A 27,885-nucleotide genomic window follows, 5' to 3' on the forward strand; every position below is an offset into this window, starting at 1 on the left:
GTAAAAACTGCAGATTTTTCACCCTTTATTCATGTTTTCCTCATTAGGAGATAAGTAAAACATGAATAAAAACATTGTGTGTATCTCACTTTGGGGATAAAGTGAATCTTGTGATTTACGTACGCTGACGACACCGCTCTATTTTTTACCAAAAAAAATCCTACACACCGACCATCACTTGAACTCACCTTAATAAAACAATCTTTTCTTTTCAAGCTTGTAATGCTACCTGTTACTACGACCACATGGTGTGCAGGAACATAACAAAATAGTGCTGGGCGGTATGACCAAAAATGTATATCACAGTATTTTTTTAAATAAAAGCAGTTTCATGGTATATGACTTTTTTTTTTTCATGCATAATCAGCTGTTCACAACATCTTCTACTAGTTGAGAGAGGAACTACTAGTCTACTGAAGTAGATTGACTTAGGATGGACTATTTGACTGTCATGATGAATATTGAATTCCACGCTAATAGTAATATCATAGCTGCCAACACGCCTCACGCCCATATAAGTAGAATCTGTGTTTTTATTTTTCCCAGCATGCACCTGAAATTTTCAAGATGGTGCTGCCTAGACTCGAAACTATTGGCTTCCGAGCAGCAGTCCACAAACCAATGGGTGACGTCATAGAATAGAATGGAATGGAATGGAATAGAATAGTATAGAATAGAATGGAATGGAATAGAATAGAATAGAATAGAATAGAATGGAATGGAATAGAATGGAATAGAATGGAGTGGAATGGAATAAAATAGAAAGGAATGGAATGGAATGGAATGGAATAGAATAGAATAGAATGGAATGGAATAGAATGGAATAGAATGGAGTGGAATGGAATAAAATAGAAAGGAATGGAATAGAATGGAATAGAATGGAATAGAATAGAATAGAATGGAATAGAATGGAATAGAATAGAATAGAATGGAATAGAATGGAATAGAATAGAATAGAATAGAATGGAATAGAATAGAATAGAATGGAATGGAATAGAATGTCAGAAAATGAAGTGAACTTACTGTGATTGGGTCTCCTCCAGCAGTTGGCTCGTAAGTGATCTTGTAGTTCTGGACGGGGCCGGGAGCGGGATCCCACTTCACCGTAAGTGTGGAGATGGTGGCGTTGAAAACCCTCAAGTTCTGAGGAGGCTCTGGAAGCACTGGGAGAATACAGACAAACCCAGTGAGACAAGCAAAGTACGATCTGTTCACACGCTGTGTTTGATGAGCAATGGTGATGGTGATGGTGAGGAAGATGATGATGGCAGTGTTGGTGATGCTCCCACAATCCCGCGGGTCATGGTGCTGAAAGGGTCAATTTGTAGGATGGAAGTAGCAGGGTTACGTGGGTTCAAAACAGGAGTGGCAGCATGGACAATGAAGCTGTTCAGAGCAGGGCTGGAGTCAAGAAAACCTACAATTCAAATTATTTCTTAACATTTTAAATCAGGAGGATTCAATAATGGGGACCATGGTATAAAAAAAGCAAATTATTGGTAACATTTGGGAGTTTTGCTTCACTAACCAGCCAAAAAAACTCTTAAATAGATTTTGGAACAGTCACAATTAAAAGTGATCAATATGATAGATTTGGGGGGAGGGGGCAAGTAGTAATTTTTGGGGCTATTAACAAGTATAATACATTTAAAAGGTAAATCAAGTATAAGTGGGTTTTTTAAAATCTTGAATCTTTGAATCAGAAGTTCCTTGACACCCAACCCTGCGTCAGAAACACTGTACAATAAACACGACAACATGCGACAACATTCATTTGATGGCTGAGATGAACACTGATGGAGGTTGACATGATAAAATGACGTTACAATGTGAGATGAATGTGACAAGAGAAATGTTAAAGTGACAAAAATGGTGGAAATGGGTGGGACAACAACGAAAAAATGGTTCACAGTGGAATTAAAAACACACAAGGATGGAGATCTATGGAGGATGACATGTTACTGGTCACTCTTCACACTTTTTGCATTTGAAGCTCTGAATCTACGTTCACACCACAATAAAATACATGCATGCTGTGAAGCTGACCTGGGCTAAATAATAATAATAATAATTATATAACCTTTACCATGCATTGGAAATAGAGAATCCTAATGTCCATATATTTAGTGAAATACTGTACGCACATGCAGTAGTCAACAGCCTTGATAAATCCTGTGTTTTTTAAATTAAATATTTAATGTAACAACATAACTTAACGAGTCAGAGTCAGATTTTAGTTGCACACTGTTTCGTCAAGTTTTCTAACACACACAGAAACAGATTACTGCAATGATACAGCTGCAGTAGCTCGCAAGCACACTAGTATCTAGTGCTGTTTCAGCATAATTAATATAATTCAAATTCAAATAACAACATATGCGCAGCCTTTCCGGCCGCCACAGATAATTAAACAGAGAAGAGAATTAAATGCAAAACTATCAAAATTTAAACTACTGTATGAAATTATGGGAAATTATTAGGCTATCACTAAGAAATAACTCTATATAAGGTGAACTGATATATAAAGATAATGGACCAGGTGGAGACCACATCCAGTTCTTTGTTTTCTGCATTATTTAAAAAAAAAAGCCCAACAACACAGAAAGTGTCATTTTTAAACTTCTACTGGCTAATAAAGTGATTACCTTTTCTTTATGTTATCTTTGAAGCGCCTTTATAATGATAAATATTATATATACACTCATTTAAAATGGAGATTAAACTGTTTCTCCGTCTATATGTATACTACATTTTCCTACATTTCCTGAATCAGAGAAACCATCTGGTTGGTAGCTGTAGCACCAACGATAATGTTGAGACAAATAGGAAAAGTGCTTCATAGGACCTGAGCCTCACCCTGGTAAAAACTGGTCAAAAACTATAAAGTCTAAACTACTTCTTTGACTGCGACCCCTTTCAGTTTGTTGTGGTGTGAACGCACAGAAAGGCACTGAAATGCACACACATGCAGTTATGAGGGGAAAAAAACAAAGTGTGCTCCCGTCAACACTGTCCCTGATCGTCCACATTACCATTCCACACAAAATCATGAACATTTCAAAGAAAAGGAACCAGTCCTTCGCATATGACATACCCTCCGGAGCCGATAACACTAGAAAGAGAGACGTTGAAAAAACAACAATGTTATTCCAATGCGAGTCACATGTGTGAGCGTAAAACATGATGGTTGTGGATGTGTAGGGGGCTGGCTACGCGCTGGGGGTCTGCAGCGGCCGACTTACGGGTGCGCTGCGTTCCCATCAGGTCTTCGCTCTCAGACTCGTCCGGGTAGATGGCGGTAACCGTGACGTCGTAGTCGGTGTCGGGGTCCAAGTCGGGTAGAATGTGGTCGGTCTCATCGCTGTTCAGGATGGCCTGGTGACGGACAAGAGAGAAAGAGAGACAAGAAAAAAAGAGGATTTAAATATGTTTTTTATTATTTTGCCATTTTCTCGGTTTTAATGACAGAAATGAAGAAATCCTGAGTAATTAGGGTGAGAAACATTATTATTTTACTATATTTGCTTTTATTATATTATTTTACCACCTACACACAATGGATGGTTCAATGGTTTTATTATTTCTAATATCAGCACTTTTTAAAATATTCTGAACTATTTTTTGAGCCAATACTCTTTTTTATTGCTTTTGAATTGTTCTTTTTCCTTCTTTCTTCTATTTTTATTGTCCATTTTTCTCAGTTTTAATGACAGATAAGAAATCCTGAGTAATTAGGGTGAGAAGCAGAAGCAGAATCTATTATTTCCATTATTATTTTATGATATTTTATTATGTTTTTCACTATGGATGGTTCAATGGACTATACAAGTTTACAGAGTACTGCTGTGCAATTCCACTTTTATAATTGCCCCCGTTTTATTATTTCTAGTATCAGCACTTTTTAAAATAGTCTGTACTATTTTTTGAGCCATTACTATGAAATTTCCTTTGCATGTGTGCTGTATAGTGTATAATCTGCATGACATTATCTTATCTTCTTACTGCTTTTGTATTGTTCTTTTTTTATTGATGCTCTTCTATTTTTTATTCTCCACTTTGCAGCTGCAATACTGCAAATGTCCCCATCGTGGGACTAATAAAGGAATATTTTATCTTCCATTGGATTGTATTAGCATGCTATCTGGAGGGGTTTTTTATGATTAAAAAAAAGACTGGTGGATAAATAGATGGAGAAAGACACATTTAAAGTAGTAATATTGACAAGGCTAGGCTAAGAGTTTCCCCTTGCGTCTGTGTTCTAGTAGTAGAGATGAATCTGATGAATCTGGTGTCTGAACTGGAGTAAGAAGCTGTTGCGGTCGCCCACTCTGTCACAATATCCCTCATTATCCCGCTCTAAGAACATCTGTCATCTCTGCATAAGATGTGCTCATTTTTCTGGTTTCGCTGACACGTTCACATCTGGTTGGTTTGCTCTGAACACAACTTCACTTCATCTAACTTCACTTTAACAAGAACAGACAGGAAATAACATTTAAACAGTATTCTGCTATAAGAGTTTGTTCTTTGTCAAAGCACATTTGGGTCTGGGGTGAAAACATATGGTCCTTGTTTTTGCTGCAACCCAACTGTTTTGTTTTTTTTTGCATCTGTATAATATTCTGGGTGGTAAAGTGTGAAAAATCACTGTACAGACTGGTGCAGGGCCGTGCTTGCTGTGCAACATCATGCATCACCCTTCAGGATGTAGTACCAGTGGATTCAGGAGTTATCAGGGAGGGTTTTAAGTTTGTTTATGAAAGACATTACTGGGTTCCAGGTGGAGTAAAAGAGGTTTTTCGACCCTCCAAGTGTGTATTTGATCTTTTCAAGACTTAAATGGAGCATAAGGTCACTCATCCATAACGAGTAGGGCTGGGCCAAAAAAATCAATTTTTTACGGCACAAAAGCGTATCGGCCCAGCCCTAATAACGAGGTGTTGGGTGGTTTGGGGGATTGCTATAATGTCCTTATAATGCTTATTGATAATATGTTGGTCAGCTGAGACTATACTGAAGATGGCAGAGTAGGCGTTAGGTTGCATATTTAATGATTTAATGATAGTGAATTCTGAAGACTGCTGAGAAATGTCATATTTTTGGCTTAAAGCAGGTAATGTGTGACACTTCAATTAAGATATTGATGAAAAATAAGATTGACAACTCCTTTTTTTTAAAATATATATATAACATCCATCACATCGTGCTTCATTAAAACTGTGAAGAATTAGAATAAAATCTAACTATGTGGCATTTTGAGATACAAACTAAAATGCTGCAATAAACAGCCTGGTATGGATTTCATTCACAGATTCTTGTGTTAAGTGTGTTTCTGGGTGGGGGGACGAAGAAAGTGGGCTCAAAACCAATGTTGGAGGGCCAAAGAATAACAAGAAGAAAACAAAGAGTGCATTATTATTGCTTCAGTTGAACTGGATGTTTTTACTTAAGTCTTGGCTCTCATAGTAAACTTTGTGAGGCATGGCAGTTTAAGGGATCTGTGAAACCACAATGGATCATTCTTGAAATCTCTCTCTCTCTTTTTTTTTTAACGTCACTAATAAGAAAAATCTTAAATGACAACTTGACTGTGTTTCTTTTTCATTTTCAATGTTTTACGGGAAGGTTGGCAGTTTTTAACCCTCCTGTCCTCCCGGGTCAAATTGACCCCGTCTTATTCTTCTTTCCTCCCTTCCTTCCTTCCGTCTGTACTTCCCCCACCCCCCTTTCTTCCATCCTTCTTTCCTTCCCTCCTTCCTTTCCTTCCATCTTCCTTCTTTCCTTTCCTCCCTTCCCTCCTTCTTTCCTTCCCTCCTTCCTCCCTCCTTTCCTTCCTTCTTCCTTCTTTCCTTTCCTCCCTTCCTTCCTTCCTTCCTCCCCTTCCTTATTCCTTCCTCCCTTCCTTCTTTCCTCTGTCCTTCTTTCCTACCTTTCTTTCTTCCTTCTTTCCTTTCACCCCTTCCTTCCTCCCTCCTTTTCTTCCTTCTTTCCTTTCATCCCTTCCTTCCTTCCTCCCTCCTTTCCTTCCTCCCTCCCTCCTTCCTTCTCTCCTTCCTTCCTCCCTCCTTTCCTTCCTTCTTCCTTCTTTCCTTTCCTCCCTTCCTTTATTCCTCCCTCCTTCTTTCCTTCCTTCCGCCCTCCTTTCCTTCCTTCTTCCTTTCCTTTCCCTTCCTCCCTTCCTCCCTCCTTTCCTTCCTTCCTTCCTCCCTCCCTCCCTTCCTCCCTCCTTTCCTTCCTTCTTCCTTCCTTCCTCCCTCCCTCCCTTCCTTCCTTCCTTGACTCGAGGACAACAGATGGGGTTAAATCGGAGCAGTGAAGTCAGAACCTGCAGGTGTGCTTTAATGCTCTTAGTCTGAACTGCTGCGTTCGAGCTCCAGTTTTAATCAGAGGAAGGAAACACCATCAAGCTTACAGGCAAAAAAAAAACTCTTCCACCATCAGCTCGGATTCGGAGGAGCAACTGAAACCAGATGTTTACCGTTACTGCAGACAAGGCGGTGCTGTCCAAGCAAAGCTAATCTGCATATTTCAAGAAAAAAAAAAGCACCAAACTGGAGTATTTATCCAGCTGCTGATGCTGATGCTGCATTTTTGATAACAAATAGAAATGTAAAGTGGACAAAAACAAATCCAGATACGAGCCAAGATGCCAGATGTTTGCTTCTCAACAAGTTTTAGATCTTGACTCTGGATGTTTCCAAACCAATTTTCTCCAAGCTCGGGAAAAACTCTCAGCCTTAGTCCAGTTTAACCCTCCTGTTGTCCTCAAGTCAAGGAAGGAAAGGAGGAAGGAAGGGAGGAAGGAAGGAAGGAAGGAAGGAAGGAAGGAAGAAGGAAGGAAGGAAGAAGGAAGGAAAGGAGGGAGGAAGGATGGAGGGAAGAAAGGAAGGAAGGATGGAGGGAAGGAAGGAAGAAGGAAGGAAGGAAGAAGGAAGGAAAGGAGGGAGGAAGGATGGAGGGAAGAAAGGAAGGAAGGATGGAGGGAAGAAAGAAGAAAGAAGGAAGGAAGGTAGGAGGGAGGGAGGGAGAAAGGAAAAGAGGAAGGGAGGAAGGAAGGATGGAAGGATGGAAAGAAGGAAGGAAGGTAGGAGGGAGGGAGGGAGAAAGGAAAAGAGGAAGGGAGGAAGGAAGGATGGAAAGAAGGAAGGAAGGTAGGAGGGAGGGAGGGAGAAAGGAAAAGAGTAAGGGAGGAAGAAGGATGGAAGGACGGAAGGAAGGATGGAAGGGAGGAAGAAGGAAGGAAAGGAGGGAGGAAGGAAGGAAGGAAAGTAGGACAGAGGAAGGAAGGGGGAGGAAAGAAAGAGAAAAGGAGGAAGGAAAGGAAGGAAGGAAAGAGGGGAGGAAAGAAGGACAGAAGGAAGAAAGAAAGGAAGGGAGGAAAGAAGGAATAGTCAAAAAGGTCAATTTGACCCGGGAGGACGACAGGAGGGTTAATTTTCCAACCAGTTTAAGAGGAGCCACCTGAGTATGATGCACTATTTAAATAAAAAAAGGAGATGTCAATCTTATTTTTCATCAAGAATTTAACCCTTGTGTCGTCCTCCCGGGTCAAATTGACCCCGTCTTATTCTTCTTTCCTCCCTTCCTCCATCCTTTCCTTCCTTCTTTCCTTTCCTTTCCTCCCTTCCTTCCTTCCTTCCTCCCTCCTTGCCTTCCTTCTTCCTTCTTTCATTTCCTCCCTTCATTCCTCCCTCCTTTCCTTCCTTATTCCTTCCTCCCTTCCTTCTTTCCTACGCCCTCCTTCTCTCTTTCTTTCCTCTGTCCTTTCCTACCTTTCTTCCTTCCTTGTTTCCTTTCCTCCCTTCTTCCTTCCTGTCCTTCCTTCCTTCCTTCTTCCTTTTCCTCCCTTCCTTCCTCCCTCCTTTATGGAGCTATTACTGTTGCAATATTATTTGCAAATGCGTATCTCAATCTGTCTGTGTGTAATATGATCTGTGTGTGCGTATTCCGATCTGTCTGTGTGTAATATGATCTGTGTGTGCGTATTCCGATCTGTCTGTGTGTAATATGATCTGTGTGTGCGTATTCCGATCTGTCTGTGTGTAATATGATCTGTGTGTGTGTAAAAAAAATCTGTCTGTATTCAGATTTGCAAGTGAAGACAAATCTGCAAGTGCATGCAAAGATCTGTAAGTGTACATAGATCTGTAAATGTGTAAACCGATCTGTAAATGTCTGTCATCACTTACAACTCAGGCAGGAGCTCTCGATTGGCTGTGTTTTTACACGTGAGTTTTGCAACACTTCTGCCGCGGCAGATCTGTGTGTAGAAATGAGATTTGTCTGTGACCTCAGTATTCCTTTGCCCTGCGCTCAGGCTCACAGGCTCACGCTGCCTGGCTGCAGTAGCAGTACCGCCTACACACCACCAGTCGGCGCGTAGCACCCAGTGATGATAAGCGTGTCATTTGATTGCGCTCACGGTTGGCGTTGTGTCGGGTGTATGGTCGGGAGGCAATACACATGGATTCAAGAGTGTTCGCTGTAAGTACAAGTTCATGTTTCAACAGTAAGGCAGTACTGCTACTGCAGCCAGGCAGCGTGAGCCTGTGAGCCTGAGCGCAGGGCAAAGGAACACTGAGGTCACAGACAAATCTCATTTCTACACACAGATCTGCCGCGGCAGAAGTGTTGCAAAACTCACGTGTAAAAACACAGCCAATCGAGAGCTCCTGCCTGAGTTGTAAGTGATGACAGACATTTACAGATCGGTTTACACATTTACAGATCTATGTACACTTACAGATCTTTGCATGCACTTGCAGATTTGTCTTCACTTGCAAATCTGAATACAGACAGATTTTTTTTACACACACACAGATCATATTACACACACACAGATCGGAATACGCACACACAGATCATATTACACACAGACAGATCGGAATACGCACACACAGATCATATTACACACAGACAGATTGAGATACGCATTTGCAAATAATATTGCAACAGTAATAGCTCCATACTCCTTGCCTTCCTTCTTCCTTCCTCACTTCCTCCATCCCCCTTTCTTCCTACTTCTTTCCTTCCCTCCCTCCTTTCCTTCCTTATTCCTTCCTCTCTTCCTTCTTTCCTTCCTCCCTCCTTCTTCTTTCTTTCCTCTGTCCTTCTTTCCTACCTTTCTTCCTTCCTTCTTTCCCTTCATCCTTCTCTCCTTCCTTCCTCTGTGTTATTTGAGGTTTATTTGTCTGATGTGCAGCTCTGCATGATTTTGGGAGATGTGCAGCCAGCTTTCCTCCTTTCCAGGTAATATTTAGTAGAATTCATTTTATTCTGACTGAAATGGCTTTTATTATCTATGGCAGTAAACACTAAAAAACTTTATTTGGTGGTAAAGTTGTGCCACCACTGAGTTTTAATGAGGGGAAGGATTATTTGAAGCATTTTTATGAAACTCAGCTTTTAGAGAAATATTATAATATAAGCTTGAGTCAGCAGCTAAAAAGGGTTAGAGTGAGAATGGAAGAGGAAAGAGGAAAATGTTTGTTTTTCAGCAGATTAATCATCCAGTTTGGATTGTCGGAGATTTCTAAAAGTTCTTGAAAGTGTTAAGGAATAGTTTTTGAATTAAATAATGGGGAAAAAACCTTAAAAACATAAGTAAGCTGTGCCTTAGTAGTAGTAATAAGTATGTGTCTATGTCAACTAGTAAGATAATGGTATTCTCATTATATTAAAATCAATTTCTGAAGACATGAACATTATTTATTGTCTGCTTTAGTCTTGAATAAAACTCTAATCTCTGCTTTTAATACAGTCTTAAAGGGTTAAAAGATTAAAGTGTTCGTTAACTTACAAATTTGAAGTCGCTTTCTCCCTTCTTGGTCCAGCCGATGCGGTAAAGGGCCACATCGGGGGCTCCGTGCTCCCAGGAGGCTTTGAAGGAGGTCTGGGTCACCTCGGAGAACTTCAGGTTCTTTGGGGCAGGAACGACACCTGTTCACACAAAGGGGGGGGGGGGGGTGATTACTAGAGGAGGACTGGAAGTGTGTGTGTGTGTGTGTGTGTGTGTGTGTGTGTGTGGATGTGTGTGTGTGCGTGTGTGTGTGCGTGTGTGTGTGTGTGGATGTGTGTGTGAGTCTCCACGCCTGCTTTTGGGTAAAAATGTTATATTCCTATCTTTGTGATAGCGCTGGGCAATTAATCGAAAAATCGAAGGAAGGAAGGACGGAGGAAAGAAGGAAGGAAGGTAGGAGGGAGGGAGGAAAGAAGGAAGGAGGGAGGGAGGGAGAAAGGAAAAGAGGAACGGCGGAAGGAAGGAAAGAAGGAAGGGAGGAAGGTCGGGGGAGGAAAGAAAGAGAGATGGAGGGAGGGAGGGAAGGAGGGAAGGAAGGCAGGGAGGAAAGGAAAGAAGGAAGGAAGGAAGGTAGGAGGGAGGGAGGAAAGAAGGAAGGAGGGAAGGAGGGAGAAAGGAAAAGAGGAAGGAAGGAAGGAAGGAAGGAAGGAAGGAAGGAAGGAAGGAAGGAAGGAGGGAGGGAGGAAAGAAGGAAGGAGGGAGGGAGAAAGGAAAAGAGGATGGTAGGAAGGAAGGAAGGAAGGAAGGAAGGAAGGAAGGAAGGAAGGAAGGAAGGAACAGTCAAAACAGACGGGGTCAATTTGATTCTCATGTGTGAGGGCAGCAGTGTAAAATACTAAACTAAAGAAACTGTGAAAATACATAACTGTTCATCGAGGGTGGAGATAATCCTTCATTAATCGTAATCGAGGCTAAAAGTTCAATTAATCATGATTTAGATTTTTGCCATAATCGCCCAGCTCTAATTTGTGAGGAACAGATTTTGAAGACATTTGAGAAAAAGTGACGTCAAAGTTAATAATGGAAGAACAGAACACTTAAAAAATGAGGATCAGATTCAGACCTGTGGTTGCACTTCCCAGCATCGGGGTCCCAGGTCCCTCGGCGTACACCGGGGTAACGGCCACGTCGTACTCAGTCTGGGAGATGAGACTGGACAGGTCCAGTGTCGTGACGTCACCGTTGACTCCGACCTGACGGAGGAGAACGTAATTATCAGTAACTAAGAATCCCTCACTGAGCATGAAACCTCCGCTGAGACTTGCACAGTCCTCTTATTTCATTACTCCAGTCACAGAAAATGTTCAAACTGCCTCAAAACAAACACGTTGGAAATATCAGAATTCAAGTTGACAAAAAAGTCACACTCATGACCTCAGTCACCCAGTTATTTCACCATGTTGCCATAGCGTCACATTTAGGTGAAATAAGGTTGAATTTGTGTTCATATCTGCATTATTCTTCTTTATAATTGGCTGCAAGAACTTGGAAAAACCAATTACATGGTGGTTGTCATGTTGTGGTGCAGATTAACTTTTACCTATGCTATGCTATACTATAATATACTATGCTATAATATACTATACAATACTATACTATACAATGCTATACTATGCTATGCTGTACTATATTATAATATACTATACTATACTATGCTATGCTATGCTATGCAATACTATGCTATGCTATAATATACTATAACATACTATACTATGCTATGCTATGCTATGCTATACTATACTATACAATGCTATGCTATGCTATGCTATGCTCTGCTGTACTATACTATAATATACTATACTATACTATGCTATGCAATACTATGCTATAATATACTATAATATACTATACTATGCTATGCTATGCTATACAATACTATGCTATGCTATGCTATAATATACTATACTATGCTATGCTATGCTATAATATACTATACTATGCTATGCTATGCTATAATATACTACACTATACTATACTATGCTATGCTATGCTATACTATACTATACTATGCTATGCTATGCTATAATATACTACACTATACTATACTATGCTATGCTATGCTATAATATACTATACTATGTTATGCTATGCTATACTCTACTATATTATACTATACTATAACATACCATACTATACTGTACTATACTATAATATAAATATAGGCCATGGTATTTAAAATACAACAGAAAAATTTGTTATATAAGCCAGTAAACTATTAGTATTTCATGCTATGATATGGAGATTATGGAGATTTTGTTGGCAAGTGGACATTTTTTTACTTTTTTTTTCTACTTCTGCAGCTTTACTCAACATTTCATGTGATTTTCTGAGTTTTTAGAAGGATAACCTTTAATTCTTTCCCTGAAATCACCATTATTTTACCACTGAGTTAAAAGTAAAAGACAGATAAAACTGTATGTGTCAGGTCTGAGTGGATGTGTCAGGTGCTACTACGATAAATGAGTGAAACGCTTTGATGTATTAAAAGGCAACGACGCTTCACTTGATTTTTCCATTTTAAAAAAAAAAAGGGGGGGGGGGAAGCTGAGTCAAGTAAGCGGCAGTAGAGAGAAATAGACTCAACACTCTGCGGGCATAAATCCAACGAGCGGGCTTCCTGTTGCAGAGACAAGAAGCCTTCAGCAGTAATCCTTAAGAGGAGATGAGTCGGTGCATCATCCATCAAGAACTTTTTTTTCTGGAAACTTCTCATAGGTGTCCAACGACGCCACCTTCGGCTGTCGATTCATCCCAGACTGTTTGTCCTCCGCTGACATCCAAGTGAGAAATGATGAGGACGGAGCGGTGCTGGGATGATCCAGTCAGGCTGGGCTGACGGCCGGCGCTCTCCTGCCAGCAGACTGCTTTTCTCATAAAGCTCGGCCAAAAAAAAAAAGTGGAGCTAAGACTCCGCTGAGAGGGCGGCTATAACTCTTGACTTGGTTCTGACTTGGTCGCTTTCCCAGAATGAAGATATGACTACTGACTTCAAAAACTTCACCCTTACGAAGCGGCTCGGGAAGGTTTTTAAAAAAAAAACCTTAACACCTTTTGAATGAAAACACAATGAGAAGATCTTTAACCCTTGTGTCGTCCTCCCGGGTCAAATTGACCCCCGTCTTATTCTTCTTTCCTCCCTTCTTTCCTTCCATCCATCTGTACTTCCTCCATCCCCCTTTCCTTCCTTCTTCCTCCCTCCTTTCCTTCCTTTCCTTTCTTCTTCCTTCTTTCCTTTCCTCCCTTCCTTCCTCCCTCCTTTCCTTCCTTATTCCTTCCTCCTTTCCTTCTTTCCTCCTTCCCTCCTTCTCTCTTTCTTTCCTCTGACCTTCTTTACTACCTTTCTTCCTTCCTTCTTCCTTCCTCCCTCCTTTCCTTCCTTCTTCCTTCTTTCCTTCCTTCCTTCTTTCCTTTCCTCCCTTCCTCCCTCCTTTCCTTCCTTCTTCCTTCTTTCCTTTCCTCCCTTACTCCCACCTTTCCTTCCTTCTTCCCTCTTTCCTTTCTTCCCTTCCTTCATTCCTTCCTCCTTTCCTTTCCTCCCTCCTTTCCTTCCTTCCTCCTTTCCTTCCTTCTTCCTTCCTCCTTTCCTTCCCTCTTCCTTCCTTCCTCCCTCCCTCCCTTCCTTCCTTGACTTGAGGACAACAGGAGGGTTAAACGTGTTTTGCCGCCACTCAGAAATGAGAAAAAGGTCACGGCTGTGCATCCTTGCTGTTACACATGAAACCGATTTAGACCATTTAAGACTTTCAGAAGTTGGAGAGCGTTCGAACGGCAAAACAAGGACACAGGAGGATGCTGCTCGGAAATCATGGATCCAAACCCAAATACGACCGCAAACCTTCGCTGCAGACTCTCTCAAGAAGCCAAACGACAAATCTTCCATAACCAGAGAGAACTGACACCCTTTAAAAGCAAATAGGAGGATCTGCTACCATCCTTCCTTCCTTCCATCCTTCCTCCTTTCCTTCCATCCTTCCATCTTTCCTTCCTTCCATCCTTCCTCCTTTCCTTCCTTCATTCCTCCTTTCCTTCCTTCTTCCTCCTTTTCATCCTTCCAGCTTTCTTTCTTTCCTTCCTTCCAGCTTTCCTTCCTTCCTTTCCTTCCTCCCTCCTTTCCTTCCTTCTTCCTCCCTTTCATCCTTCCAGCTTTCTTTCTTTCCTTCCTTCCTTCCATCCTTCCAGCTTTCCTTCCTTCCTTTCTTCCTTTCCTTATTTCTTCCTCCCTCCCTTCCATCCTTCCTTCCTCCTTTCCTTCCTTCCTCCTGTCCTTCCTTCTTCCTCCCTATCATCCTTCCAGCTTTCTTTTTCCTTCCTTCCTTCCTTCCATCCTTCCAACTATCCTTCCTTCCTTCCTTACTTCCTTCCATCCTTCCAGCTTTCTTTTTCCTTCCTTCCTTCCTTCCTTCCTTCCTTCCATCCTTCCAGCTTTCTTTCTTTCCTTCCTTCCTTCCTCCTTCCTTCCTTCCATCCTTCCTTTTCTTCTTTCTTCCTCCCTTCCATCCTTCTTTCTTCCTTACTCCCTTCCTTCCATCTTTCCTTCCATCCTTCCTCCCTTCCTCGAGGACAACAGGAGGGTTAATGGTTGTAGCAAACATTTCTTCTCACTCTGCTAACAATCATTTTCATCATCGATCAATCTCATAATTAGATTCCCAAAATGGTTTAGTCTACAAATATCAGAGAATAGTGAGAACAGTCTCGTAGAGCTGAAGTTTATACCTCCAGAAGTCTTGTTTTGATCGGCCGACACAGTCCAAAACCGCAAACATACTCATGAGATATAAAACAGAAAAACAGTTTTTAAAGGATGCTGGAAGCTTAAAAACCCAACTGAAATCACAATTAGTCATCTTGTTATGCAGTCAAAAAGATGTCAAAGTGATTTTTAAATGTAGCAGCTGGCAGGCCGAGCTCTGGCAGCAGAATCAGAGACTGAAAGTAAGCAAACTTGTCGGCAGCTTACAGTGAGATGTCAGCGGAGGTATTAGATGGGATTGACGTAAGCAGGGATGTTTTGTCAAGTTGTTTAATGCGCTGAAGCTGATTTAATTATCCGTCTCGTCCGCCAAACTGATGGATGAATGATGGATGTTTATGTTTGGTTGTTCATTCAGAAAGCCGACGCACAAGATGAGTCCGTGTTGGTAGACGAGAAGAGAAGGAGAAATAAAGCGAAGGAGAGAAAAAATGTCTTCATGTTGAAAGTTCGTGGCTTATGTTGTGTCTCGTTGCCACAAATATAGTTTAACCCTCCTGTTGTCCTCGAGTCAAGGAAAGGAAGGGAGGAAGAAGGAAGGGAGGATGGAAGGGAGGAAGGAAGGAAGGAAGGAAGGAAGAAGGAAGGAAGTATGGAAGGGAGGGAGGAAGAAGGAAGGGAGGGAGGAAAGAAAGAGAGAAGGAGGGAGAGAGGAAAGAAGGAAGGAAAAGTGGAAGGGAGGAAGGAAGGAAAGAAGGACAGAGGAAAGAAGGAAGGGAGGAAAGAAAGCGAGAAGAAGAGAGGGGGGAAGAAGGAAGGGAGGAAGAAAAGGAAGGAAGGAGGAAGGAAAGAAAGAGAGAAGGAGGAAGGAAGGAAGGAAGGAAGGAAGGAAGGAAGGAAGGAAGGAAGGAAGGAAGGAAGGAAGGAAGGTCAAAGGAACAGTCAAAACAGAAGGGGTCAATTTGACCCAGGAGGACGACAGGAAGGTTAAAATGAAACTAAAATAAGTTTTATATCTACGCAGATGGAGAAGTGGGATCTGTCTAATCGCTGGAACCAAGACTTGTTCCATTAATTAAACAAGCAATTAAAGTTATTATGAACATCTAGTTTATCCCAAAAAAGAAAAAACCCCAGTATTACCTCTTTGAGTTCTCCTCCGTCTGGTTTGTAGGTGACGATGTACTTGAGGACGGCTCCGGGAGAAGCGTCCCAGTTGAGCTTCATGGTGCTGTGAGTAACGTCAGTGATCCTCAGGTCTCCAGCAGGAGGAATGGGCACTGAGGGAGGACAGGGGAAGACTTTAAGCATCCCGACTCAAGCAACAAAATAAAAAATAACATTTCTGAACCCATCAGCATCACCGTCAATAATTCAGTTAGGACTTTTCAAAAAGATGCTGACTGATAAGAGCAGAGCCAACGCTTAACGAACGGCTGGAAAAACAGACGACAGACGGCAGCTTCTTTTTAAAGTGCTGCCACCTCTAAGATTTTCTGTTTTCTGGTTCATCTGTTTTCTATCTGTTAGTTTTCAATCCAAAATATAAACTCCCAACATAAAAAGACTGCTGACATGAAAATAAAAGTCTGTTAAAGTTTGTACCTTTCCTGAGACGTTTCGCCTAATAAAATTGGAAGATCGAGTAGGTTAGAAAGGATATGAAGGGAATATGGCGGATCAACTGAACATTTCTTTGAGGCAAAGCTACTCCGAAGACTGAAGTATCGCCATTACTAGAGATAAATATGAATATAATAAGAGTGACGAGTGTATGGGTCAAATTTAAAAGGGTTAAAATGTGAAAATAAACATATGAATAACTTTTTTTGTGGACCCAGCATCAAATTTCTGCTTTTAATCCATTTTGAGAGAATATATTAGAGGATTATGGTAAAAATGTCTAAGTGGTGTAACCATAAAAACTTTGGAAGGAAGGGAGGTAGGAAGGAAGGAACAAAGGAAGGAAGGAAGAAAGAAATATAGGGAGGGAGGGAGGAAGGTAGGAAGGGAGGGAGGAAGGAAGGAAGGAAGAAAGAAAGTTAGGGAGGGAGGAAGGTAGGAAGGGAGGGAGGGAGGAAGGAAGGAAGGAAGAAAGGAGAATATGTTAGAAGATTATGGTAAAAATGTCTAAGTGGTGTAACCATAAAAACTTTGTACCAAATAATTCAACTTGCTTAAAAACAGTAAATAGTCAATAAAACACCATATCAACTAGTTTGGCATGATCTTACATTATAACTTTTATATTAAATAAAGCTAATGGAATACTAGTGTTCTAAATATTACATTTAATCTGGGTAACCATGGAGATCAGGAAACACTTAAGTATTTAAGTAACTATTAAAGTTTTTTTAAGTCCACTTAAATACACTGTAGGTGGATAAAATATTTAATATTTATCATTATTCTTTTGTGGTTACACCATTTGACATTTTCAGAAGCATTCAGTCTTACTTTTGGTTAAAGAAATGGTGCAAATGTCATTTCAGATTTCAAAATAAAATACCTTTTAAAACTATTTTTTAAGATATTTTTGCATTGCTCATCTTGCCAACTTGCTAAAAAACACTAAATTCTCAATAAAACACTAAATCAACTAGTTTGGCATGATCTTACATTTTATATTTTATATACAACTTTTTATATTAAATACAATTGTTCTAAATATTATATTTAATCTGGAGAAATCATGTCAATCAGGAACTATTTTAGATTTTTAAATGAAGTAATTATTAGTATGAGTCCACTTAAATACATTGGTTACACCATTTGACATTTTCAGAAGCATTCAGTCTTACTTTTAGTTAAAAAAAATGGTGCAAATGTCATTTCAAATTTCAAAATAAAATACCTAAATACCTTTAAAAGTATTTTTAAAGATATTTTTGCATTGCTCATCTTGCCGACCCTTATGACAGACAGGATATTTAAGGAGTGATTTATAGTTAAGTTTAGTCGAGAGTCGTATATCTTTTCATTTATCAGGTTGTGTACTAAGAATATAAAACACACTGTCTGGTCGGCTTGACATCATATATCCATGTTGAGCTACTTCCTGTCGTGAGAGTGAAGACACACAGCAGTTATATTAACCCTCCTGTTGTCCTCGAGTCAAGGAAGGATGGAAGGGAGGGAGGGAGGGAGGAAGGAAGAAGGAAGGAAAGGAAAGAAGGAAGGAAAGGAGGGAGAAAGGGAGGAAGGAAGAAGGAAGGAAAGGAGGGAGGAAGGAAGGAAGGAGGGAGGAAGGGAGGAAAGGAATGAAAGGAAGAAAAGGAGAAAGGGAGGAAGGAAGAAGGAAGGAAGGAGGCAGGAAGGACAGGAAGGAGGAAGGGAGGAAAGGAAAGAAGGAAGGAAGAAAGGTAGGAAAGAAGTACAGAGGAAAGAAAGAGAGAAGGAGGGAGGGAGGAAAGAAAGGAAGGAGGAAGGAAGGAAGGAAGGAAGGAAGAAGGGAGGAAAGGAAAGAAAGAAGGAAGAAAGGTAGGAAAGAAGTACAGAGGAAAGAAAGAGAGAAGGAGGGAGGCAGGAAAGAAGGAAGGGAGGAAGGAATAAGGAAGGAAAGGAGGGAGGAAAGGAAAGAAGGAAGAAGGAAGGAAAGGAGGGAGGAAGGAGGGAAGGAAAGGGGGATGTTGGGGAGTTTTTTTTTCTTTCTTTTTTTCTACATATTCTTACAACAACCTGTGCAGCTGTGTTGATGTCATTCGACGCCATGGTAACCAGCTATGTAGGAAGGTGATGTACCCGTTCCTGTTACTGCCTAGAAAGCTCTAATTAGACCGACTGATGAAAGCAGCGTCCAACGAGCCACAACACCAAACCACTTTAACTAAATCAGAACCAGGCCGGGCTTATGTTGCTTAATGAGGTGGATGCTTTTATGCCTGTCGGTTATTTATTGTCCCTTTATTGGTTGCTTGCCTCGGCGTTCGCTCACATCAACCGACTCGTTGTTTCACTAACGACAAACAGATATAAGCTTGACATATGTTGCCTTGACGACGAGTATGAAAATGATGTGATCAGTTGCATCGAAAGGAAATCTTTAAAACCACCAGATCTGAACCCTTACTGGACATTTTTTGGATTGACATCTTGGGCCGTGCTTTACCATGTTACCATGGCGATAACACCACATGAGGGAATATCGACTGAGGGAATTGTGTTGAGAGATTTAGGCAAGCGGCACCGCAGCTGTTCTCGAGCTTCGACACCTTAGTGGGACACTTGTGTTGGTTTTTCCTCCCATTTGTCTCTCGTCTAGACAGCGGAGGAATAGATGATGCTTAACTTTAAGTTTTTCTGGATATTCCACTATTAAAAAAAAATGTTGCCTTCTTTCAGTGTAACTTTAAAGCTTTAGTTCAGTTTGTCTCTTTGGCTCTTAGAAGTCTAATCCAATCAGATAAAATGTCTTCAGAAAAGGTTTGCCTCTAATTAAAAGTGTTCAGATCATTTAATCTAAAGAAGTTCTTCAGTTGACGTACAGTTTGGAAGGAGGGAGGAAGGAAGGAAGGACGGAAGGAGGAAGAAAGAAGGAAAGGAGCGAGGAAGGAAGGAAAGGAGGAAGGGAGGAAGGAAGAAGGAAGGAAGGAAGAAGGAAGGAAAGAAGGGAAGGAAGAAGGAAGGAGGTAGGAAGGAAGAAGGAAAGAAGGGAGAAAGGAAAAGAATAAGGGAGGAAGGAAGGAAAGAAGGACAGAGGGGAGGAAGGAAGGCAAGAAGGACAGAGGAAAGAAGGAAGGAACGAAGGAAGGAGGGAGGGAGGAAGGACAGAAGAAAGGGAGGACAGAGAGAGGAAGGAACGAAAGAGAGAAGGAGGGAGGAAGGAATGACAGACGGAAGGAAGGAAGGAAGGAAGGAAGGAGGATTATGCTTAACTGAGTTTTTCTGGATTTTCCACTATAAAAAAAAAAAAAGTTGTCTTTCAGTGTAACTTTAAAGCTTCAGTTCAGTTTGGCTCTTAGAAGTTTAATCCAATGATAACTTGTCTTCATTAGAGCTTTGCCCCCCGTTAAATAAATGTAACGTAAAGAAGTTGTTGAGTTAACTTACAGGTGACTCCTTTCCCGTTCAGAGGGTCGCTGACAGCTTCGCCGTACAGAGCGAACAGATTGATGGAGTACTGCGTGTTGGGTATCAGCTGCACCAGCTGGACGTCGCTGGAATCGGCTCCGGCACGCACCTACAGCGGGACGGAGCGGAAAAATAAGAAATGAGAGGAGAAGAAGGACGCAGGTGGACGTTGGACAGCAGAAAGGAAACATTGACTTGTCAGCAAGATGTTTTGGAGTTGTGAGGATTTTTTTTTTTTTTTTTTTTTTATACTCAACACCTGGAGAACAGGCTTGACTCTCCGCTGACCTCAGAAAACTACACACAACACACTTAGTGCTTTATAAAATACCTGCGCTAACACGTCATGGCTAACAAATCTTACTCTGCAGACACACACTAACCCAACATGTGCACACAACCAGAAAGATGTCACGTACACTGTGCTGTGGTGGTTTGAATTAAACCTCCTGTTGTCCTCGAGGCAAGGAAGGAAGGGAGGAAGGAAGGAGGAAGGAGGAAGAAGGAAGGAAGGAAGGAAGGCAGGACAGAGAGAGGAAGGAACGAAAGAGAGAAGGAGGGAGGACAGAAGGAATGAAGGAAGGAAAGAAGGTAGGGAGGAAGGAAGGAAGGACAGACGGAAGGAAGGAAGGAAGGAGGGAAGGAAGGAAGGAAGGACAGAGGAAAGAAGGAAGGAAGGAAGGAAGGAAGGACAGAGGAAAGAAGGAAGGAAGGAAGGAAAGAAGGATGGTAGGGAGGAAGGGAGGAAGGACAGACGGAAGGAAGAAAGGAAGGAAGGAAAGAAGGTAGGGAAGAAGGAAGGAAGGAAGGAAGGATAGAGGAAAGAAGGACAGAGGAAAGAAGGAAGGAACAAAGGAAGGAGGGAGGGAGGACAGAGAGAGGGAGGAACAAGAGAGAGAAGGAGGAAGGAAGGAAGTAATGAAGGTAAGAAAGAAGGTAGGGAGGAAGGAAGGAAGGAAGGAAGGAAGGAAGGACGGAAGGAAGGAAGGAAGGAAGGAAGGAAGGAAGGAAGGAAGGAATGAAGGAGGATGACAGGAGGTTTAATGATGTTTAACAGTCAGCTGATGGTTACCACTATCTTTACCTCTTTCTCCAGCTGAGGCTCGGAGGCGTTGACGGACTTGTAGCGCAGCATGTAGCCCGTGGCCTTCTCCACTCTCACCCAGCGGACCTTCATGGTGCTCATGGTCTCATCGAACACATCCATGGACTTCACAGCTGGCAGCGGCACTGACAGGAAGAACACATGGAACAGCAGTGAGTGGTTTATTTTAGTTTTAGTTTATTTGGAACGTGTTAAAATAGAGAAAATAGAATATACGGCAAAATAGAAATTATAGGAGAAAAAAACCCAAAAAACCCAACACATACACAAACATATATTTTCCTTCCATTCTTTTCCTTCCTTCCTCCCTTTCTTCTTTTTTTCTCTTTCTCCTCTTCTTCCTGTTTCTTACTTTCCTCTTTCAGGCATACAATAAACAATAAATATCTGTTGGAATCGGCGTAGGACAGAGGTGTCAAACTCATTTTCATTCAAGGGCCACATACAGACCAATTTAATCTCATGTGAGCCGGATCATTAAAAAGATGGAAGGAAGGAAGGAAGGAAGGGAGGAAGAAAGGGAGGAAAAGAAGAAGGAAGAGTAGACAGAAAAGGAAGGGAGGGAGGAAGAAAGGAAGAAAGGGAGGAAAAGGAGAAGGAAGAGTAGACAGAAAAGGAAGGGAGGGGGGAAGAAAGGAAGAAAGGGAGGAAAAGCAGAAGGAAGAGTAGACAGAAAAGGAAGGGAGGGAGGAAGAAAGGGAGGAAGGAAGAAAGGGAGGAAAAGAAGAAGGAAGAGTAGACAGAAAAGGAAGGGAGGGAGGAAGAAAGGAAGAAAGGGAGGAAAAGGAGAAGGAAGAGTAGACAGAAAAGGAAGGGAGGGAGGAAGAAAGGAAGGAAGGACATATAAAAGGAAGGAAAAGAAGGAGAAGGAAGAGTAGACAGGAAGGAAGGGAGGAAGAAAGGGAGGAAGGACATATAAAAGGAAGGAAAAGAAGGAGAAGGAAGAGTAGACAGAAAAGGAAGGGAGGGAGGAAGAAAGGGAGGAAGGACATATAAAAGGAAGGAAAAGAAGGAGAAGGAAGAGTAGACAGGAAGGAAGGAAGGAAGAAAAAAAAGACAGGACAGAAGGAAGGGAGGAATAAGGAAAGTGGGCCGGATTGAACCCCTTGGCGGGCCACATCTGGCCCACGGGCCACATGTTTGACATCCTTGGTGTAGGATGAAGCAATGAGCTTTTCTAGTCCTACTCCTTTTTTACCCTTTTATTTTTATTTATTTCTATTATTTAAATTTATCTATCTCTATCAGTCACTTCTTCCAAGCTGGACATCCTCCATGTTTGAGTAAATGGAGGTTTTTTATAAGACTAACAGCAACATTTGGGGTCAGAAGTCTTTTTTGATATTCGGTATATGTAGGAGGTTTTTGGCACAGATATAAAAAAAGAGATAATGAAACAAGCAGCTGAGCAACTTCCACTGCATACTTCATCCACTGCATCCCAGAAAGTCCCAAAGAGATCATAAAGTTCAATACTTTTGATGTCCTGCATATTTGGTATCTGTGTCCAGTTATGGCTTCTGGGTTTATGGGATTTTTTTTTTTTTTTTAGCTTCTGTTATAAGAATGACCTGATTTCTGACTGATTTCTGCAGGAGCCCGATGTCTTATATAACATGTGAAGTTTCTAATTCAGTGTTTTTACATTCAGACTGCTGAAGCTCAATGGAAGGAAGGAAGGACAGATGAAGGAAGGAAGGAAGGAAGGACAGAGGAAGGACCCGGGAGGACAACACAGAGGTTAAAGAGTCTGTATCTCCTGGTGCACGTTGTCTGTTTAAGGGTTAAAAAATGACAGTAACTGCTGCTGGTGCCATCGCCGTGACAACAGAACAATCGGTTATTGTTTTATGACAGTGGGGGGAAACAAGCACACTCACTCTCACATTAAAGGAGACAAATGAGCAAATAAAAGCACTTAGAGCCATGCACTTAACACGTAGTTAAATTATATCAGTTTATTTAAGATATATGCTCAAAGACGACCGCAGACCTGATGAATAAAAATTTTAACTGTTTTAGTCTTTATAGCTTATAACGTGATTCCCACTTTAGCTTCAACTCGCTGCATTGCATCATGGGGCGTTGTTTGTGTTTGTCTTAAGCACTTTTCCGCCTCAGATCAGACACTAAATATACATTGTAGAAACGAGACGTGTTGTAGATTTGCAGAGGGAAGAAAAAAAAAAAAAGCTCTGTCGACGTGTGTGTGAATGGAGTTGTTTATCTCACACACACACACACACACACACACACACACACACACACACACACATACCATATGGAAGAAGTAGAATGTTTTTCCCATAACAGGAAGTCCGCCAGCAGAGCGATGATGCTATCCCGCCTTTAAAGTTTTTACTCTTTAATCACGCCTGCTGTCGACCCAAAAGGGCAACTAGTGTCTTGTGAAAAAGCCATCGAGCGTGGAAACGGAGCGCTTCTCTTGTATAGGGCGAAAGAGGTGATTTGGTTTGTGAGGGTGGGGGTGGGGGGAAGGAGGAAGTCAAGTTTCACATAGAGAAGGTCTAGATCAGAGATGTCAAACTCATTTTCATTCAAGGGCCACATAAAGACCAATTTGAGCTCATATGGGCCGGATTATTAAAGAGATGGAGGGAAGGAAGGGAGGAAGGGAGGAAGGAAAGGAGGGAAGGGAGGAAGGGAGGAAGGGAGGGAGGAAGGAAGGAAGGAAGGAAGGAAGGAAGGAAAGACAGGCAAAAAAAGGACGGACAGACAGACAGACAGAAGGAAAGAAAGAAGGAAGAACAAAAGTAAGAAAGGTATGAAGGACGGATGGAAGAAAGGAAGGAAGGACAGATGGAAGGATAGATGGAAGAAAGGGAGGAAGGAAGGAAGGAAGGAAGGAATGATAGATGGAAGGATGGAAGGAACGAGGAAAAGAAAAAAGGAAGGTAGGAAAGAAGAAACGAAGAAAGGAAAAAAGGAAGGTAGGAAGGAAGAAACGAAGAAAGGAAAAAAGGAAGGTAGGGAGGAAGGAACGAAGAAATTTACAGTTAAAACATTTCGCTGTGTGTTTCAGCTTCTATGCTAACGGTGGCTTCCTGACTAAGCTTTTCAAAATAAAACCTTTTGTTATTGAGCGCTCATCTCATTATTATTAAAAAATCGTTTCCCCTCGATTTTATTAGTTCTGAGATCAAATTCCGATGAATTGAGAAGCCTTAATCTACCTTCACTAGTTGGATTCAGAGAGGAAGAGACACAGAGAAGCACAGCAACAACAACAACAACAATAATAGAAGGAGAAGAAGAAGAAAAGGTAAAGACACTTACAGGTGGTCTCGGTGCCTTTCAGAGGCTCGCTGAGCTGCTCGCTGATGACGGAGAAGACGTTGACGATGTACTCGGTCTTTGGGGTCAAGTTCTCCAACACTACGGTGAAGACCGTGGCGTCGACCGTCATCTGAAACTGTAAAAGACAAGAGGACGAGACATTAGTCTAAAAAGGAAACTAAAGAATCTCCCAAACTATTAACCCTTGTGTCGTCCTCCCGGGTCAAATTGACCCCGTCTTATTCTTCTTTCCTCACTTCCTTCCTTCCGTCTGTACTTCCTCCATCGCCCTTTCTTCCCTTCTTCTGTCCTTCCCTCCTTCCTCCCTTCCTTCATTCATTCCTTCCCTCCTTTCCTTCCTTATTCCTTCCTCCCTTCCTTCTTTTCCTCCCTCCCTCCCTCCTTCTCTCTTTCTTTCCTCTGTCCTTCTTTCCTACCTTTCTTCCTTCCTTCCTTCCTTCCGTCTGTACTTCCTCCATCTCCCTTTTATCCCTCCTTCTTTCCTTCCCTCCTTTCCTTCCTTCTTCCTTCTTTCCTTTCCTCCCTTCCTTCATTCCTTCCCTCCTTTTCTTCCTTCTTTCCTTTCCTCCCTTCTTATTTCCATCCTTCCTTCCTCTCTCCTTTCCTTCCTTCTTTCCTTTCCTCCTTTCCTTCCTTCCTCCATCCTTCCTTCCTTCCTTGACTCGAGGACAACAGGAGCGTTAATGACATTTTGGGCCTCAGAGCTTCATAAAATCTGATTTAAATCTAAAATAAAACCCATCAAATGTCAAAAAGTGGGTTTAAAATAGTTTGGACTCTATTCTTAAACCTTATATATAATTCTCCAGGTGGTTAGATGACCTCATGTCTATTTTTAAGGATGTTTATCACTCGTACTCTCAGGATAATCCAAATCCAAGTTCACTGCTGTAGATATTTTTCATATTTTTTTTAAGCTTTGGAAGAAAAACACTTCCCAATAAAAATAAAAAAAAACCTGTTGATAATAAACTTTGTGGATTTTCCAGAATAACAGGAACGCTGTTTGAGTTTTTCAAATATCATTTTTCAATCAACAACACACACATCAAAAAAAAAGGGAAAATAAAACCCAAACGAGGGTTAAGTAAAGCATCTAAATACTCTAATTGTAAAGTAATGTGTCCGCTATGTGGAACAATGAAACACTAAATATTTAACATTTAACATTTATTTGGTTTTTGATCTGATTTAAAACAAAAATATGCAACTTTTGGATTTTTATATTTAATAAGATTCAACTCTTCTAAGGTTGCTTGTGTTTTAGACACATAAGTTAGGTATCAGAAAGTGATTATTTAGGTATCATATTGAAACCTTGGCACTGTGTTGGCATTACTATCAAAACCTTTTAAACCATAAAAGATATATTTTGTTTTTTGGGTCAGTCGTGAATGATTAATACTAAGAAAATCCTCAAGAATAAAATCATCTGAAAAGTCACAGATGTGGTTATAATCAATGGTTTCGCTGGTTTTCTGGTTTTGGCGTGAGTGTGTGTGTGTGTGTGTGTGTGTGTGTGTGTGTGTGTGTGTGTGTGTGTGTGTTTATAATGAAGGAGCATGGCGTTTTAACCCTCCTGTTGTCCTCGAGTCAAGGAAGGAAGGAAAGGAGGGAGGAAGGAAGGAAGAAGGAAGGAAAGGAGGGAAAAAGGAAGGAGGGAAGGAAGAAAGGAAGAGAGAAGGAAAGGAGGGAGGAAGGGAGGAAGGAAGGAAGGAAGGGAGGAAAGGAAAGAAGGAAGAAGGAAGGAAAGGAGGGAAGAGGGAAGGAGGAAGGAGGGAAGGAAGAAAGGAGGAAAGGAAAGAAGGAAGGAAGAAAGGTAGGAAAAAAGAAAGAAGGAGGGAGGGAGGAAAGAAGGAAGGGAGAAAGGAATAAGGAAGGAGAGATGGAAAGATGGAAGGTAGGAAAGAAGGACAGAGGAAAGAGGGAAGGAAGAAATGTAGGAAAGAAGGACAGAGGAAAGAAAGAGAGAAGGAGGGAGGGAGGAAAGAAGGAAGGGAGGAAGGAAGGAATAAGGAAGGAAAGGAGGGAAGGAAGGAAAGGAAGGAGGAAGGAAGGTAGGAAAGAAGGACAGAGGAAAGAAAGAGAGAAGGAGGGAGAAAGGAAGTGTGTGTGTGTGTGTGTGTGTGTGTGTGTGTGTGTGTGTGTGTGTGTGTGTGTGTGTGTGTGTGTGTGTGTGTGTGTGTGTGTGTGTGTGTGTGTGTGTGTGTGTGTTGCTTTCCTTTAGTTTATATTCTGACTGTAAGGATGTTTGCTCAGTATCTAAGAATGCCTTCAGATTAATGCTTTTTGATGCAGAAGCCAAGAAATATTTCCCTTAGGAGACAAAAATAAAACACTATATATCTCATCTCATCCTCTAACCTCTAAAAGTTAAAAATATATCTGAGGTATTCATTCCACAATACCAAAAAAATATATCCCATGTACAGATGTGTAGTCCGTTCTCTGAGAGTGTCAAGTTTTATTAACCGAGGAGCTAAAAGAGCTTCTGCTATTGAAACAATGGTCCTGATAAGTTTTTGGGAAGTAAGTAGCAGGATAAGGTCTGCCAAGTTTTTGTTCTTTTCAAAAAAGGGAGAAAATCTCATTTTAGAGGAAATCTCTATTCAACTATTGTGAAATCAGAAAAAGCAAAATAACTGCGGTCTGTAAAGAAAGAAGAAGAAGAAGAAAAAAAAGGACTTCTGTGCTGATCGAGGAGGTAGAGAGCAGGTTTGAGAAGAAAATGTTCTCACCAATCAGACAAGTACAAACATATGCTCTCCTTTAAAAAAAAAGAAAAAAAAGAAGGAAGGGAGGAAGGAAGGGAGGAAGGAAGAAGGAAGGAACGGAGGGAGGAAGGAAGGAAGGAAGGAGGAAGGAAGGAAAGGAGGGAGGAAGGAAGGAAGGGAGGGAGGAAAGGAAAGGAAAGGAAAGGAAAAGAAAGGAAAGGAAAGGAAAGAAGGAAGGAAAGAAGGAAGGAAAGGAAAGGAGAGGAAAGGAAAGGAAAGAAGGAAGGAAAGAAGGGAGGAAGGAAGGAAGGGAGGAAAAGAAAGAAGGAAGGAAAGGAGGGAGGAAGGAATAAGGAAGGAAAGGAGGAAGGACGGAAGGAAGGAGGGAGGAAGGAAGGAAGGAAGGGAGGAAGGGGAGGAAAGGAAAGAAGGAAGGAGGGAGGGAAGGAAGAAGGAAGGAAAGGAAAGAAGGAAGGAAGAAAGGTAGGAAAGAAGGACAGAGGAAAGAAAGAGAGAAGGAGGGAGGGAGGAAAGGAGGAAGGAAGGGAGAAGGGAATAAGGAAGGAAAGGAGGGAGGAAGGAAGGAAGGAGGGAGGAAGGAAGGAAAGGAAAGAAGGAAGAAGGAAAGAAAGGAAAGAAGGAAGGAAGAAAGGTAGGAAAGAAGGACAGAGGAAAGAAAGAGAGAAGGAGGGAGGGAGGAAAGGAGGGAGGAAGGAAGGAGGAAAGAAGGAAGAAGGAAGGAGGAAGGAAAGGAGAGAAGGAAGGAAGAAAGGTAGGAAAGAAGGACAGAGGAAAGAAAGAGAGAAGGAGGGAGGGAGGAAAGAAGGAAGGGAGGGAGGAAAGAAGGAAGGGAGGAAGGAATAATGAAGGAAAGGAGGGAGGAAGGAAGGAAGGGAGGAAAGGAAAGAAGAAAGAAGGAAGGAAAGGAAAGAAGGAAGGAAGAAATAGAGCAGGTCAATCAGACAAGTATAAACATATGCTCTGCTTAAAAAAAAAGAAATGTATAAAGCTGAGTTTCTGAGTTTCTGAGTTTGTGAGTTTCTGAGTTTCTGAGTTTGAGTTTTTATTGTTTCAGAAAACTGGTAATGACATTTAAAATGAGATGAGGCAAAGTTCTCAAGCGGACTTAAACCCCCGTCTTAAAGGACACAGGGGAGGTTTAGAGGTTTAGAAGTTTAGCTCTGGA

At 41.5% G+C, this 27,885-nt stretch overlaps 1 protein-coding gene across 1 annotated transcript in view; it reads right to left on the reverse strand.

The window, feature by feature from the left end:
- Positions 1–27,885, reverse strand: part of col12a1b (collagen, type XII, alpha 1b) — a 214,510-nt gene that overhangs the window by 122,177 nt on the left and 64,448 nt on the right. The window contains exons 22-30 of the mRNA XM_053337464.1: positions 23,965–24,100; positions 20,647–20,792; positions 19,542–19,671; positions 15,636–15,772; positions 10,863–10,992; positions 9,800–9,939; positions 3,243–3,375; positions 3,095–3,112; positions 1,024–1,163 (exon numbers count right to left, since the gene is read on the reverse strand). Of these exons, the coding sequence (XP_053193439.1) occupies positions 1,024–1,163; positions 3,095–3,112; positions 3,243–3,375; positions 9,800–9,939; positions 10,863–10,992; positions 15,636–15,772; positions 19,542–19,671; positions 20,647–20,792; positions 23,965–24,100 (1,110 nt within the window). The remainder of the gene's footprint in view (positions 1–1,023; positions 1,164–3,094; positions 3,113–3,242; positions 3,376–9,799; positions 9,940–10,862; positions 10,993–15,635; positions 15,773–19,541; positions 19,672–20,646; positions 20,793–23,964; positions 24,101–27,885) is intronic.

This window comes from Scomber japonicus, chromosome 17, assembly GCF_027409825.1.
Source record: "Scomber japonicus isolate fScoJap1 chromosome 17, fScoJap1.pri, whole genome shotgun sequence".
NCBI lineage: Eukaryota > Metazoa > Chordata > Actinopteri > Scombriformes > Scombridae > Scomber > Scomber japonicus.